Genomic DNA, 15,851 nt, shown 5'->3' on the forward strand with positions numbered 1-15,851 from the left:
AATAAACCTGGCCTTGACTCATCCCACTTGTCATCGACCCCTTTCCTCATGCTATCATATTAAATAAGTTGATAGATATTCTTTGTGATAGCCTTTTTTAGCCCTACTTTTCTCCCTCCCTCTCTCTATCTCCCCCCCCCCTCTCTACTATAGTTTTACTTCTTACATTCACCGGGTTTGTTAAAGTAGCTGGATTTTTTTTTTTTTTTTAACTTTGAAGCACTGATTTAGAATGCAGTCAATGCAAGATACAGTCACACCAAATCTTTAACTGTAAGTTAAGTAGTATTGTGAATAGATTTAGAATGAATAACTTATGGTAAAACTGTAAAATCATAAATTGATGTGATGTGATCTGATTATAAACAAAGTGATTCTATAAGTAAAATTATTTTTATTGTATCAGCTAAATTAGAACATATGACGACTTAATTTTTCAACAAACTCTTATCAGCAAAAGAGTTGCACATGCACACACACACACACACACACACACACACACACACACACACACACACACACACACACACACACACACACACACACACACACACACACACACACACACACACACACACACACACACACACACACACACACACACACACACACACACACACACACACACACACACACACACACACACACACACACACACACACACACACATCAGTACATTTTTAGGTATGTGCTAGTCATTCGTTTAGGCTCAAAATAAATCTTTGAGCTCTGGCTGCTTCATTCTATGCAGTTTCATCAGCTATCTAATTATTAAGTTATCACTGATTATTTAAAATCAAGCCAACTAATTTCAAGAATGGTAATGCTGTTTCAAGTATCTCCCAGTCGTTCTCAAGTTCAGCATAACTGTAAAATGCTTGAACAAATAATATATAACATATACATATATATATATATATATATATATATATATATATATATAATAGTTTATTTTCAAGAATAGTTTAGCAATAGTGGGTAGCTTATTTTTGCTGAAAAAGAAATAAAATTGCATGATGTTATCTATAAAAATAATTAAAGCAACAACATTTGAGTGAGTTATATGAACATTTAACCAATCAACAACTGGCTTTTACAAAATGTATAATAGATCAAATTGAATACATTTAGCAAATCATAGTTTCCAATGAAAGATGAGTTCTATGGAAATGTCTCCAATATATCATTGATCATTCAAGAGCAGAAGACTAGATATACTGCTCACTGCTATCAAAGCACTGATGAATTAGTGAATGAGCGCCTTCTGTAAATCCCAAGCTGTGTGAATTCTCATGTTAGATGACACAGAATGATGTACATCAATCAAATCTCTTGCAATGTCAACTTACAAATAGTAAGCCTCAAAAATGTCATGGGAGACAGGAACACTTGCAGAGAAAGTGGTTTTGATCTGAGCAACCCACCCAAAGCAATAAATAGATGTTTAGCTAATAGATGAGTTGACAAAATTTTCATTTTTTTTTTTTAATCAATGAGTGAACTTTGTTGAACTTATCTTTTCTTATGACAACCCGTAAAATAGTGAGTATCATTTGATCATTTCTGTGTCTTTACCAATCTCAATACAAAATATGGTCTTGAATCTAGATGAAAACAAATCATTTGTCAATAAACTTACTTAGGCTATTCAGCAATAGCCTAAGTAAGTTTATTGACAAATGATAACTGATAAGAGTAGTTTTAACAATAACCACCCTTTGGAGACAGTACTAGATAACTGAAAACTTACCTAACAGATAGCTGATTATGGTGTTAAACTTTACAAATCATTTTTCTTTTTCTAGCACAGCAGCAATGGAGGAGTCAGCAGACCTTGTCTTCAACTCTCAGAATATAATGAGTTTTAAGTCTTCAGAGTATGACATCAATGACTTTTTAGAAAGTTTACATCAGGTAAAGACTGTTATACATTTTGTCGAATTTTTCATGCAACCAGTGTTTTGTTCCCCCCACCTCCAATCTGTGATACTATTGGATGTATCATGGTAATGCAATGAGTTTATCGTTTATATAGTGCTTATATCATCATCAACATTTTAATGTTTTTTTACTCCATACTGACGTTGGTTGGATGTGTCTACAGTACAGTATATGACCATAAGCACAAGCATAACCATCAACTACCAATATCTTTTTGTGTAGGTTTTGGCTGGCTGCTACTTGGTAGACAAACTCTCTTACTCTCCCCCGTCTCTCTCTCTCTCTCTATCTCTCTCTCTCTCTCTCTCTCTCTTTCTCTCTGACATATATATGTGTATGTGTGTGTGTGTATATCTGGTAATGGAAGTCACAGAGAGGTTCATAGCCCAACTAATTAGGAAAAGAGTTTGGTTTTGTGCCAAGGAAAAGCACCACTGATGCTACATTCCTGGTAAGGCAGCTACAGGAGAAGCACTAAGCCAAAAATAAACCCCCTGTACTTGGCTTTTGTTGACGTGGAGAAAGCCTTCGACAGAGTCCCCTGCTCCCTTATCTGGTGGTCACTGCGGAAACTAGGGATAGATGAGTGGTTGGTGCGAGCTGTACAAGGATGCTGTCAGTAAGGTGAGAGTCAGCAATGAGTATAGCGATGAATTCAGGATACAAGAAGAGGTGTACCAAGGATCGGTCCTCAGCACCCTCTTGTTCATCATAGTCCTTCAGGCAATAATGGAGGAATTTAAGTTAGGCTGCCCCTGGGAACTCCTCTATGCTGATGACCTTGTTCTTATAGCTGATTCGCTACCAGAACTAGAGAAGAAATTCCAGATGTAGAAGCAAGATCTAGAATCAAAGGGCCTTGGTGTTAATTTAACACAAACCAAAGTCTTAGTAAGTAGGAAAGTGGATAAGTCACAAATCCTTTCAGGGGGATAACCTTGCTGAATATGTAGAAAAACCATAGGTAGAAACCCCATAAGATGTGCCAGGTGTAAGCTATGGACACATAAAAGGTGTAGCAATATCAGAGGAAGGTTAACAAGAAAAATAGTCTTTGTGTAGCAGATGCACAGGTACAATAAACACTAGAGATGTAAAGAAAATAGACTCCATCAAATGCCAGTGGGGATACCTATAAGTAGTTGATAGCTTTCATTATCTAGGTGACCAAGTCAGCAGTGGAGGTTGATGCTCCAAGACTGTAGCTGCTAGAATAAGAATAGGCTGAGCAAAGTTCAGAGAGTTTCTACCTTTGTTAATAACAAAGGGGCCTCTCCCTCAGAATAAAAGGCAGACTGTATGTTGCCTGTGTGCGAACAGCCAAGCTCCATGGCAGTGAAATGTGGGCTGTGAAAAAAATGAAGCTAGTATGCTTCGCTGGATGTGCAATGTCAGTGTGCATGAGCAATAGAGCATGTCTTGAGAGAAAAAACTGGGCATAAGAGGCATCAAATGTGATGTGCAAGAGAGACGAATGTGCTGGTATGGTCATGTGATGCATATGGATGAGAACAGCTGTGCAAAGAAGTGCTGATCTTTAACTGTGGCGGGAACTTGTGGAAGAGGTAGACTCAAGAAGACATAAGATGAGGTGGTCAAGCATGATCTTTGAACGTTGGGCCTAACGGAGGCGATGATGAATGACTGAGACATTTGGTGATATGCTGTGCTTAAAAAAACTCATCAAGCTAAGTGAAATCATAGTTGTGGCCATTGCTGGTGTCATGTAAAAGGCGCTTGTGAAATCGTAATCATGGCCATTGCTGGTAGCATGATCTTCAAATGGTGGACCTCACAGAGATGATGACAAGTGACTAAGACCTTGACAATATGCTGTGCTTGAGAAGACTCATCAAGCCAAGTGAAACTGTAGTCATGGCTGTTGCCAGTATTATATAAATGGCACCCATGAAATTGTAGTTGTGGCTGTTGCTGGTGCATGTAAAAAGCACCCATTACACTCTTCAAGTGGTTGGTGTTAGAAAGGGCATCCAGCTGTAGAAACCATGCCAAATCAGACTGAAACCTGGTGTAGCTCTCCAGCTTACTAGTTCCAGTTAAACCATCTAACCCATGCCAGCATGGAAGGCAGACATTTGATGATGATGATGATGATACACACACATACACATACTCATACATACAGAAGGATGAGTATAAGTAAAACTGTTACATCACTTTCATTTTTTTACCTATCAGTTAAACTTACCAATTCAATAAATAGAGTTTAATGTAATAAGTACAAAAGCAAAATATGATGGACTAAAACCTTTGAAGATGTTGCCCCAGCATGCTTCAGTCCAGTGGTAGAAATCAGTAAAAGTGTAAAAAGAGTATTCTTCTTGATCATGTCATTTCATCTGTAGGGGTCAACATCTTGAGATCTACTTTGAAAATGTCCAGTCAATAATGCAGAGAAGTGTAAACTTGTTTTTGTATTCCCACCAGTTCTGGAATATTCTCAAAAGCAACAACATGAGAATATGAATATTTGTTTGTATTATGTTTGTATTAACAATATCAGGGCAAGTCAACTAATATGACATGCTACAGATCACCTAGCTGTGAGGAATAGGTATCTATTGTCTTGTTTAACCTCATATCAGCCTTGATTGGGTACAGATATATTATCTAAGACATTCTAATTGTAACCACCTGCTCTTATTTATATTGAATTAAACTATCTGATATATATATATATATATATATATATATATATATATATATATATTTAAGATAGATGGGTGTAATTTGAGAACAATCTGTCTGCTAACAAATTGAACGACTCCATAGAGGCTTTCTCATAAAATTAATAAATTCCAGAATGTTCTACATCTGAAAATGTTACCTATCTAACAGAGAGATTATCTTTTGCCTATTTACTTTCTCCAGGGCCTTTAGACATGTATTTACAGTTATTTCATAATACAAACAAATGTTCATGTTGCTTTTGAGAATATTCCAGAACTTATGCTCTCAAAACCAATGTATAGTATATTTCCCTTTACAAGTTTTACATTGAGCTGGTTTTCATTTCATTTGATATGAATGCATGTTCTTGGTTTGTCATTCTAGGGAAAATAGGCATTTAATGACAATCAGTTCTATTTTTGTTATTCAGTGTTTGTGAATTTCTACAAATAATAGCTGTTGCTTATAACTTTACTTTGTGTAAATTGATGAACCACTGAGGAATCAACTACAGGGTTTTTGTATGCCATCAATTACCAGCATTTGTCAATTACTTGAGAATCATACATCTTTAGTTTATGATTTCAGCCAATTCTGTCATGAGATGGAATTCTGTCATGATTGAGTTACCAGTGCCTGAATGAGAGACAGACAGAAAAGCCTTGATATTTATATAAAACGTACTAGTGTGAACATGCTATCTTTAAGATGGCACAATTTGCATTGATTCCATATCATTGTAACATATATTCGTATAGTGTATATTCATAAATATACATATGACATGCATGTGTGAAAAATACTGGCAAGACATGCAACATGGATGAAGGTCAAACCTCAGTAATTGAAAACATAAAGAAGGGTAATAAGATGAAATGCAATTATGTAGAAAGAATGGGCATTTATAAAGTAATGAAAAATTACTGCTTAAATGCTGCCAATTAATTTATATATACACATACACACACACACACACACACACACACATTGATGCATTTTTAATGCAGTTAGTATTTATTACTAAATACATTATCATCATATATACTTTTATCCTATCTTTGTTTATGTATAGTGAAAAACTATGCCCAACTCATTAATATTATTGTCACACTTTTGATGCAAACCAAACAAAAGAAGTATATTGTTTGTTTATATATAACATGCAGTTATATAATCAGACATTGTTAGATACAAAATGAAAGTGAGGTGAAGCAAGCCAATATGTAGATATTTAATAGCAATATTATTGGTATTAAAGAAACAAGAAGAAAGCACACTGTTAATGATAATAAATATGTAGGAAAAAAACAATGAAAATTTTTGAATGGCTTATATCACACACAATTAACAAATGAAGTTGTAGAGATATTTGAACCTACAGTGTTTTTCCTAGTAGATATTCAAATGAGAAGTTACTTGTGTTTGCAATTGTGCATAAGCTGTAGTCTAGTCATGAACACTTCACTCTGGTGGGGACAGTATAAAATAGGTCACAGCATATCATTGCACACGCATTACCAAAAATGATATGTATTTTTTTTAAATAGTATTGAAGATACAATTGCTCACTCAACTTTAATAATGCTTTCATATCTCATATTACAGATGCATGTTAGAAGTACATATCTATTATTTTCAGGGAATTTTCCAGAAAACATTGCAGTATCAGACATGTTTAAAGCAGCTAACTCATGTATTTTCCTGGTTACTGGGTGAACTAGAAGAAAACCCTTCTGTTATTCCAGACTTGACATCACAAGGAATTCTTGATCTGATAAGCCATAAAACTATTTTTCTTATTAAATAACATATTTTCAAAAATTTCTGTAATATTATCCTGTGTGTTGTTCATTCTCTTTCCAATGAGCCTTTGCAGCATAAATGAAGTGAATTTTATTCAAGAGTCAATCAAAATCTGCTTGTAAACTTGGTTTACTAAGGAATTACAGCATTAATGGGAAATTAGTTAACAAATTTAGTTGTGATTTGAAATAAAATTTTAGCTACTCCATGAACTGGCAAGTTATCTACTAATTTTCTTTCTGACTCTTATTAAGAGATTATTTTATTGGAGTAAAAATATATTTTTATTAGATGCTGATTAAATATGGGATCTAGACTTGTGAAAAAAGACACTCATCAAATAATTTAATCTCTTCAACTTCATATTTACTATAAGTTGTATGTTTTCCTTATATTTTCATACTAGCAGTATAACCCGACCTTGTCCAGGTGTGACTTATTACGCCATCTACGATAAGTCTTGCTAGGTGAAAATCAACTAAAAAAGAAAGCCTTACAATGAAAAAACCCTTATGATGTAAATATGTTCATAATTCAAAAGACGATGAAATTAATAGGGAAAGTCTGAAGGCTGTTTTGCGTAAAATTATTAAGTGTACGTAAATTTCATCCGTCTAATTGGCTATAAAAATGCTTGTGCAAAACAACTTTTTGCGCTGCCCTGATTATACATAGCAGGGTAATCCCTTTTCACAGGAGCTAGGATGGCAATTTGTGATGAAGCAATTGCTGGCGATCTGTTGCTACACAGTTTTGCCAGAATTCTATCAGATTGGGCAGAAGATGTTGCACCATTTTGCATTATGTTCAAAGTAGCTTCTGGAGTGTGGTGAATTGCTGCAGTCTGTTACTGTTGCTTTCTTTCCCCAGTAAACTCTCTTCTTTGGAGGCATAATCTATGTATATATTAAACGGAACAACAAAAGTTATAATAGATGGCAGGGTCGGTACTTTTCACATATCTGTAATTTTTCAGATTAACACCCGCATGATTACCCAACCCTAATCCTAAACCTAATCCTAACACTAACCCTAACACTAACCCTAATCCTAACCCTGACCCTAAAACCGTAACCGTAACACTAATCCTAACCCTCACCGTAACCCTAACCCTAAACCCTAACCCTGACCCTAAAACCGTAACCCTAACACCCTAGTGAAAATCGTGGTATATTTACAAAACATTGACGAACATGAGTTATATTTTACTGAATGATTGTGTATTTGCACGTGTATGCGTTTGAGAGAGCGAGAGAGGAAGAGGTAGAGAGAGGGGGAGAAAGGAATAGAAGTAGTTAAAAGTTTTCTTATGACGGCTTCTCTTCACTGCCTATTACTTCATTAGAAATCTATGGATGCACATACACACATAATAGAGAAAAATGAAACAAATATGGACGACTTGCTCCAAAACACCACCGAGTGGGGAACACTTCTCAAAAATAACCTGCAGTTGTTTCCTTCAAAATTCCTACATGCTCGAAATGTACATACATCAAGGTATATTTGTAGAAAACTTCATGAAAAAATATTCATTTTCTTGGAAGTTAAGAGGAATTTTCCCCTACCCCCTCCCAAAACACTTTCACCGAAAATGTTTGTATATTCGGAATCTACATAATAGATAATATATGCATAGAAAATTTCATATAAAAATATTCATTTTTCTGAAAGTTATGACCTTCCAATGTCGGTGGGTACAACTCTGTAGTTATGCCACATTGACGAACATGAGTTATATGTGTGTGAATGATTGTGTTTACTTGCACGTGTATGCATTTGAGAGAGCAAGAGAGGAAGAGGGAGAGAAAGGAATAGAGAATGTGAGCAATGTGTATGTTGTTGTCACAGATCACATGTGTATGGTTGTGTGTGTTTTTACGTATCAATGTTATGAAAAATAGGTAAAGAATACTGAGAGGAAAGTTTAATCTATGACTTTGTTTGTATCACTTTCTCTCTCTCTCTCTCTCTCCATCTTTTACTCTTGCTCTCTATATTATATGTTGAGCACGTGTGTAAGAACGCCGTTCCAGGTAGAAGGGAAGAAATATAAAAGTTGCTAGAAACAACAGCTAAATCTCCCTTAAATCACACAAAGTAAACGGAATTTAAAAAATCTAATTACTGCACTGGAAAGTTCACATCGAGAAAATTCCATTGATGTAATTTTTACGAAAAAGTGGAAAATGTGGATTTCTATACACTTTTAAAAAGGCTTCACACAAACACACAATTTCAGCCTTATATATTAAGATAGAGAGTCACTATTGATCTAGCAATCCTATTTTATTCTCTTTCTGCTTTCTTTCTATCATCTCCAGAACTGCAACTCTTTATCTATAGTCTCCATACAGCCGTCAACCTATGTCAACATCACCACTTTGAGACAGTCTTGCAAGCTTACTAAACTCTTACTAGGACTAAATAGGGATTTACATCTCAGTATCTAAGATTTGGACAACTTAAGAAATTTTTTTTCATTTATCACATTAAGATAAATAGGAGCATTAATTATTGAAGTATACAACCATGAATGATAAATTGTACAAATTTGAGAGGAGATGACCAGATCTAAAGTCAAGGAACTCATATATTATTACTGTCCAAAAAGAAAGATAGGAAAAACAAATTCCTTGGTTGACCAAGCTAGAATACAGAGGGATTGACTTAACCCTCCTTTGTTAGACAAATCTCTAAAACATGCAAGTATATGGAATGGAGTGAAGGTCATATGTGAATAGAAAGGAAAATAGTAGAGGAATTATTTTTTTTATCAAAAATGTATTATCTGATTACATTACATACTTAATTATCATCTCATATTACATTGTCATATCTTTTTCATTTATTAACCAATATCATTTCTCTTGCATACATTAACTAATATCATATCCCCTATGTACATTAGCCAAAATGCTAAATATTCATTTATTATTTCAATCATATTGTGTACATATCACATATGGTCCTCTACGTTCGTTGTATGTTTCATTCATGTATCTTATACACACCTCATATACTTCTTAAAAGAGAAATTATTTGCTGTCTGCCATTGGTTCATGAGCAGTTCATTATATAGCATGAATGAAAAGAAGCTACTTTAGCTTCTTCAAAAGATGGCTTCTAGAAGTAATGCGTCATTATTGTTTATATTCTCTCCAGTCATATGAAAGATTGATCAAAACATATCACTGTAATAATAATCTTCCTTACTCTTTAAAATGAGTGAACCTAAACAAATTGATATTGTATAAATTGTGACTAAGAAGTAAACCACTTTGAAACTGAGTTTGCAATCCTATTTTGAACTTTAATCATGGATATTTCACTTCTTTATATCAATAATGATTTAGAGTAGATATCACAAAAAAATTGCCACTCATCCACAGACAGAAGGATTGCCTGTTCATAAGTAGTGATGATTACATAGAAGATACAAGCATTTGATGGTTGACTTTGTTTTCTTTCATTATTATATTTTATTGTTTGGTATTCATGGCACTTTGGATGGAAAAGATTGTGTATATTGAGATATTTAAGTATTGTTGGATTGTTTTGTTTTTATATATATATATGCTGATGCTCTTCATATTACTATCAAAACAAAGGCGGTGAGCTGTCAAAATCATTAGCATACCGGACAGAATGCTTAGCAGCATTTCTTCCACTAAGTGTATTGTCTGGCTTTACATTCTGCATTCAAATTCCACCAAGATTGATTTGGCCTTTCATCTATTTGGGGGTCATCAAAATAAATACTAGTTGAACACTGAATTGATGCAATCAACTAAAACCCATCCTTTAAAATTGCTGGCCTTGTGCCAAAATTTGAAACAATAGTACTGTCAATACAATTGTGAAGTAAGAGGAGAATTAACTTTCTGGTAACTGGATTTTGACAATGACTGTAATAAGATTGTGAAATCAAGGCTGTGTGATCAATCATTCAGTACATTAACCTCAGTTTTAACTACATGTTTCATAAAGAAAGAAATAGTTAATCCTCAATGTCAATGTATAATAATGTTTTTATTTCAATTTTAATGTTCAGATTGTATTACAATTTTTCTTGAACTGTCTGAGGAGCAAAAGCTGAATCCTTTATCTTTGCCAGTATTTGAACATATTTTGGAGATTGTAATTGTAAGTATCTTTGAAGTGAATTTTGTTTGTATCAGCCAGTTATTGACACTTGAAATATACAGTGTAATTCCGTTAAAGAATTTCATTTTGTTTATTTGATTATAGTGAATTACTTTTGAAGAGTATGTATATATGTAACACTTTTGTAGTTTGTGCATATATTTTGTAGTTTGTTCACTGTGTTGGCAACTTTTTATATTGGGCCTTGTTTTACATGCTACAGAAATGTAAACAGAACTCTGGCAAGATTTGAACTCACTGAACATTTCATAATTCATTCATCTTTTCTACCCACTTCATACATACTGGACATTTTGTTCAAGGAAAATATTTTAAGAATTTAAAGAATAGATGGCAATTTTAGAGAATATTTAGACAATATTACAGTTTTTCTCTGTGGAATATGGCATAACTTATTATAATTTATTATGTGTGGGCTTGTTCAAACATCAAGTAACAAATTGTGACCAAGTGAGTCACCAATTTTTGGACATTAAAGGATTGTCTATAGGGATAACAACAAAAATGAGTTATGTAAAATTGTTCTTTTTTATTTCCTATATATCAACAAAGAATAGTCCTCTTCCAGTCTCATTGGTAAACTAACTATGATAATTGTGCAGCACTTTACTTATGGCTACAAATTTCTGCATATGACATAACAGATCTTAATTCATATCAATCATGACAAGTTTATTTACATGTGTTTGTGAGAATACTTACTTTCATGTTCTACAAAGTCAATTGTGTAATGTGTCACAGAAGTGTATATACAAATTTTCTTGTGTTGCAATTCAATAGTATTTTACAATTGTGTGCAAGCAGATAAATTGTTATCAGTGAAGAGAAAAATCGGATAATATGCATATATTTAAACTGGTAGAAATTATTCTGCTGAGGCTAGACCAAGGCTAACATTTCACTAGGAGAGGGAGAGAGAGAAAGAGGAAGACAGTAGTTTATTTCTCTTCAAATACCACAATGTGACTCAATAGATTATCAGTAAAATAACAGTAAACTATTTCTTTTACATGAAGCCACTCTATATATATATATAAAAATTTTGAAGATTATTTGAGGTTAAAACTCAAGTTTATAGAAATACATAATGAGGAACTAGATTGTTGCGATTTCAAATCCCTTTAGGCTCTTAATAGGTCAGCTACACTTTTAATATACCCTCTGAGTCGAGAATCAAACGTTTTGTTGATATTGTCAGATCATTGCATACATTTTATTATGCACATTACAGAATGTCTATTCACATACAATTTACTTTCAAAAACCTATGACATATATTGTATAACCTGAAGTGAGTCTGAGGGGACAGAAAATTACGATAGTTTTTTCCTGGCCACATGTAATTAAAATTCATTGATATATTTGACACCTCTTTGCTGAAGGTTTTTTTTTTATGTTTGAAAAATATGCTTTTACTTTATAAAAGCTTAATTTTCATTTAGGGAAGGACTAACAAGGAAAATTAAAGGATATATTTGCCAGGAATGTGACTAGAAGTGAATCCTAAGATTCAGTCTCCAGTGATGCATCAGAGATGATGATAGTAGTAGTAGTAGTGGCAGCAACAGTGGTGGTGGTGGTAGTGGTTGCGGTGGCGGCGGCAGCAGCAGTAGCAGCAGCAGCAGCAATAGTCATAGTAGGAACAACATCAATAATATAATGATGGTGTTAATGTGTACATATGTAATTGAAGCCTCCTTCCTATCACCCTCCGTGTAAGTAAGCCAAAACTCACATTGTCTCTCTGAAGGTAAACAATGAACTAACAAGCCTGTTACTTCAGCTATCCACTCTGAGGATATCTAACTGAAACTGTAAGACAACCAGAAAGGGGAGGGTGAAGTGTTCATTGGCAGATACATTTGTTAAACAGAGAGCTGACATATGGGCTGGCTACTCAACTTGCTGAAAATAGCAATCAAAACTCTTGATAAATTCTACTCTATAGTTTTAAATAAAGGCTATATTGAACAATTGTTCTTGATATACAGTTTTATTTAACTTCAACTTATATGGGAAAACAACAACAAAGTTTACTTCAAACCGAAAAAGCAAGGTCTTTGTGTAGATGTTTGACCTGATAGATCATCATCATCGTTTAACGTCCGCTTTCCATGCTAGCATGGGTTGGACGATTTGACTGAGGACTGGTGAAACCGGATGGCAACACCAGGCTCCAATCTAAATTTGGGAGAGTTTCTACAGCTGGATGCCCTTCCTAACGCCAACCACTCAGAGAGTGTAGTAGGTGCTTTTACGTGTCACCTGCACGAAGGCCAGTCGGGCGATACTGGCAATGGCCACGCTCGAAATGGTGTCTTTTATGTGCCACCCACACAAGCCAGTCCAGGGGCACTGGCAACGACCTCGCTCGAAAATCCTACGAAGGCCAGTCAGGCGGTACTGGCAACGGCCACGCTCAAAATGGTGCTAGACAAATTCCCTCAAATCAAACTCTGCTGTCTTAAATTAGTGAAGGAAACATTAGAAAACGTAGTCTATATGTACAAACTAATAAGGACCCTAGGATTTGATTTTCTGCTAGTAATAATAATATCAAAAGTTTTGCAATATTTTGGTAACTTCTTAGCTTTACTCATCGAGTTACAACAAAAGCAGCCTAGCATTCAAAGTAGGGGCCATTGTATTGCCTCATCTGAAGTCAACTTTCTGCCAGTTCTTTGATCCCACACTGATACCAGTTCTTGTCATTTGAAGAAAGAACTCTTTTACTAAAGCTTCCACCTCCACTTGGTCGGGAAATAAGCCATGGATTGGAGCAAGTAATAATCTGAGGGAGGTATTTTTCCACAATCTTAACATGCATAAGGGCCTGCTTCTGGAACCTGTCACCAAACATGGGTGTTTTGAACTCAAGGTGATGCTTTGTGTTTGGTGGAATTATGAGGAGATAATTCACTATGGTCAAACTATTGATACTCCAAACAGCTGAAGCAGATGTCTGCTCCTGTGTGGAAAAAATACCCAGCTTTGGTTAACAGAAAGCAAGCTCTTTTACAATAAGACAACACAAGACCTCACATCGCTCAAATGGTGCAGAATAAACTCCAGGAACGTGAGGGAATCGAACTGATGCCACACCCAGCATATAGTCCAGATGTATCTCCCTCAGATTTCAACTTGTTCCGATTTGTGGTTCACTTCTTGTGCTTGTGACACTTCGTCAACCGAGTGGAAGTGGAAACTTCAGTGGACAAGAAATGGGATCAAAGAATTGGCAGAAAGGTGGCTTCAGTTCATACAACATGATGGCCTCTACTTTGAATGCTAGGCTGCTTTTGTTGTTACTTGATGAATAAAGCAAGTAAGTTACCAAAATATTGCAGAACTTCTGACTCAACACAATAACTCTTATTAATTTAAGTTTTAATAGTAGACACTCTTCACAACTAAGAATGATGACATGTCATAATAGATTATTATTATAAAAAGTTAAGCAATTAAATAATAATCTATTATTGAAGTATCATATTTATTCATTAGCAGTAGCATTATGCATTCACTATTCCATGATAGCATGGGTTGGATGGTTTTTCTGAGGCAGTGTTTTTCGGCTCGATGCCCTTCTTGTGACCACACTTTTAAGTCACATCTTATGACATGCAAGGATGTGGTGTAGCTATTTTGCCAAGATTTACATAGCATTATTTTCAATATTGTCAATGCATATTGATGCTTTATAAGTTTGAAACTTGCGAGAGTCTACGTTGTATTTATCCTGGTTGATAGAACAAGTACCAGTATTATTTCCTTCCTTTACAAGAAAAGGTATAATTATTATTATACTTTAGTTACTACAATTTGTAGACTAAATTTATTAAATTATGAATAGCTGATGATAGAATTCTGTTCTCAGCATTTTGTACTAATCAGTTGTTTGTTATTGTGTGCATGTATGTACACAAAATAGACAGTATTTAGTCAGTTGATGAAAGTTCAGTGATTCTGAATGAAGGTGTTCAAAGATATCATATGCAATACACACACACACATACAAATGCAATGTTTCTATGTATGCATTGCATGCATATATATATATATATATATATATATATAAGAATGTATAATATTAATGGTTTCTTATTAGGAAACCAATAGATTTTATACAGGGCTGCAATGAGAAGTGCTCAGAATAACTGAGACAAGAGTAAAATATTAGTTAAAGAATAAAAAAGACTGGGTTAACGACTCAACATATCACACCCCCTCAATGAACATATATAAGAAATACAGCATAATCTGTCAAACATAAGGAATAAGAAGAAATAACGCAAGAAGAAATAATAAATATATAAAAATATAGCATATAGTATAAAATTTTTATACATGAATATATTGGTTCAACCGATAACATGGAACTGAAAAAAATTGAGTTAAAGGTATAAAGCAATACACGTGAATATCATTTCATAGAAGTTAAAAAAGTTTAAATAAATACGAATAAAAGTTAATACGGAAGGAGTAAAAATTTCAAATATATAATATAATAATATAATATAATATAAGTCGATATAGTAAAATAAAATGACATGAAGAAATGGGGTACCATAAAGTAGTCTATCGGTTGAAAAAACAAGGAGAGAAAGTGATTTAACACCACTTAGAATTAAAGTTCAAAGTTCTTCAACTCCCTCGGGCACATTTCACACCTCAAAACCAGTAGACACCAAAAGGCAATTTAGTACCAATCCGGCACACACAAGAGCGCACAACAGGCACCCAGCAGGTATCAACAGGCAAAAGTCCAATTCCGCTCACCATGTCAAAAAGGGTTCACCACACATGAGCCCAAAACAGTTACAGCACACTGCAGATATCCATCAGTAAAAACAATTTCACGAATTTCAAACAATACCTATAGCCATTTCGGAGGTACACCACTGTATTTCAGAACACAATAGAGTGTAAATAGGTGATGACCCCCTTGTCAGGGTAAACACACGTACAAAGTCACGACATGCACAAGAGGGGGGGGGGGGTGATTTCTATAAAGAGCAAATATGTATAAAAGAAAAGTGCCATTTTAGAATAGCCAAACAGGCTGCAGTATCAAAACCAATCGACGAGGTTTCAATTCAACCTAACGTAAACTATTAAATTTGTTATGATTTCTTACTTTTAAATTTATTTTTATCTCTATAGAGATAACTGACACTGTATAGAGATAAAAATAAATTTAAAAGTAAGAAATCATAACAAGTTTAATAGTTTACGTTAGGGTGAATTGA

The 15,851-nt window shown here is 34.4% G+C and overlaps 1 protein-coding gene across 4 annotated transcripts in view; it reads left to right on the forward strand.

The window, feature by feature from the left end:
• The window catches only part of LOC106874583 (uncharacterized), a 236,416-nt gene that overhangs the window by 119,101 nt on the left and 101,464 nt on the right, over positions 1-15,851 (forward strand). For 3 of the 4 annotated variants that reach the window (XM_052970258.2, XM_052970259.2, XM_089356823.1), the window contains exons 2-4: positions 1,806-1,914; positions 6,272-6,406; positions 10,483-10,581. In XM_052970258.2, the coding sequence (XP_052826218.1) occupies positions 1,806-1,914; positions 6,272-6,406; positions 10,483-10,581 (343 nt within the window). Of the gene's footprint in view, positions 1-1,805; positions 1,915-6,271; positions 6,411-10,482; positions 10,582-15,851 lie in introns of all 4 variants that reach the window. The other variant, XM_089356824.1, reaches the window with a different exon arrangement.

The sequence above is a fragment of the Octopus bimaculoides genome, chromosome 8 (assembly GCF_046866305.1).
Source record: "Octopus bimaculoides isolate indiv1 chromosome 8, ASM4686630v1, whole genome shotgun sequence".
Lineage (NCBI taxonomy): Eukaryota > Metazoa > Mollusca > Cephalopoda > Octopoda > Octopodidae > Octopus > Octopus bimaculoides.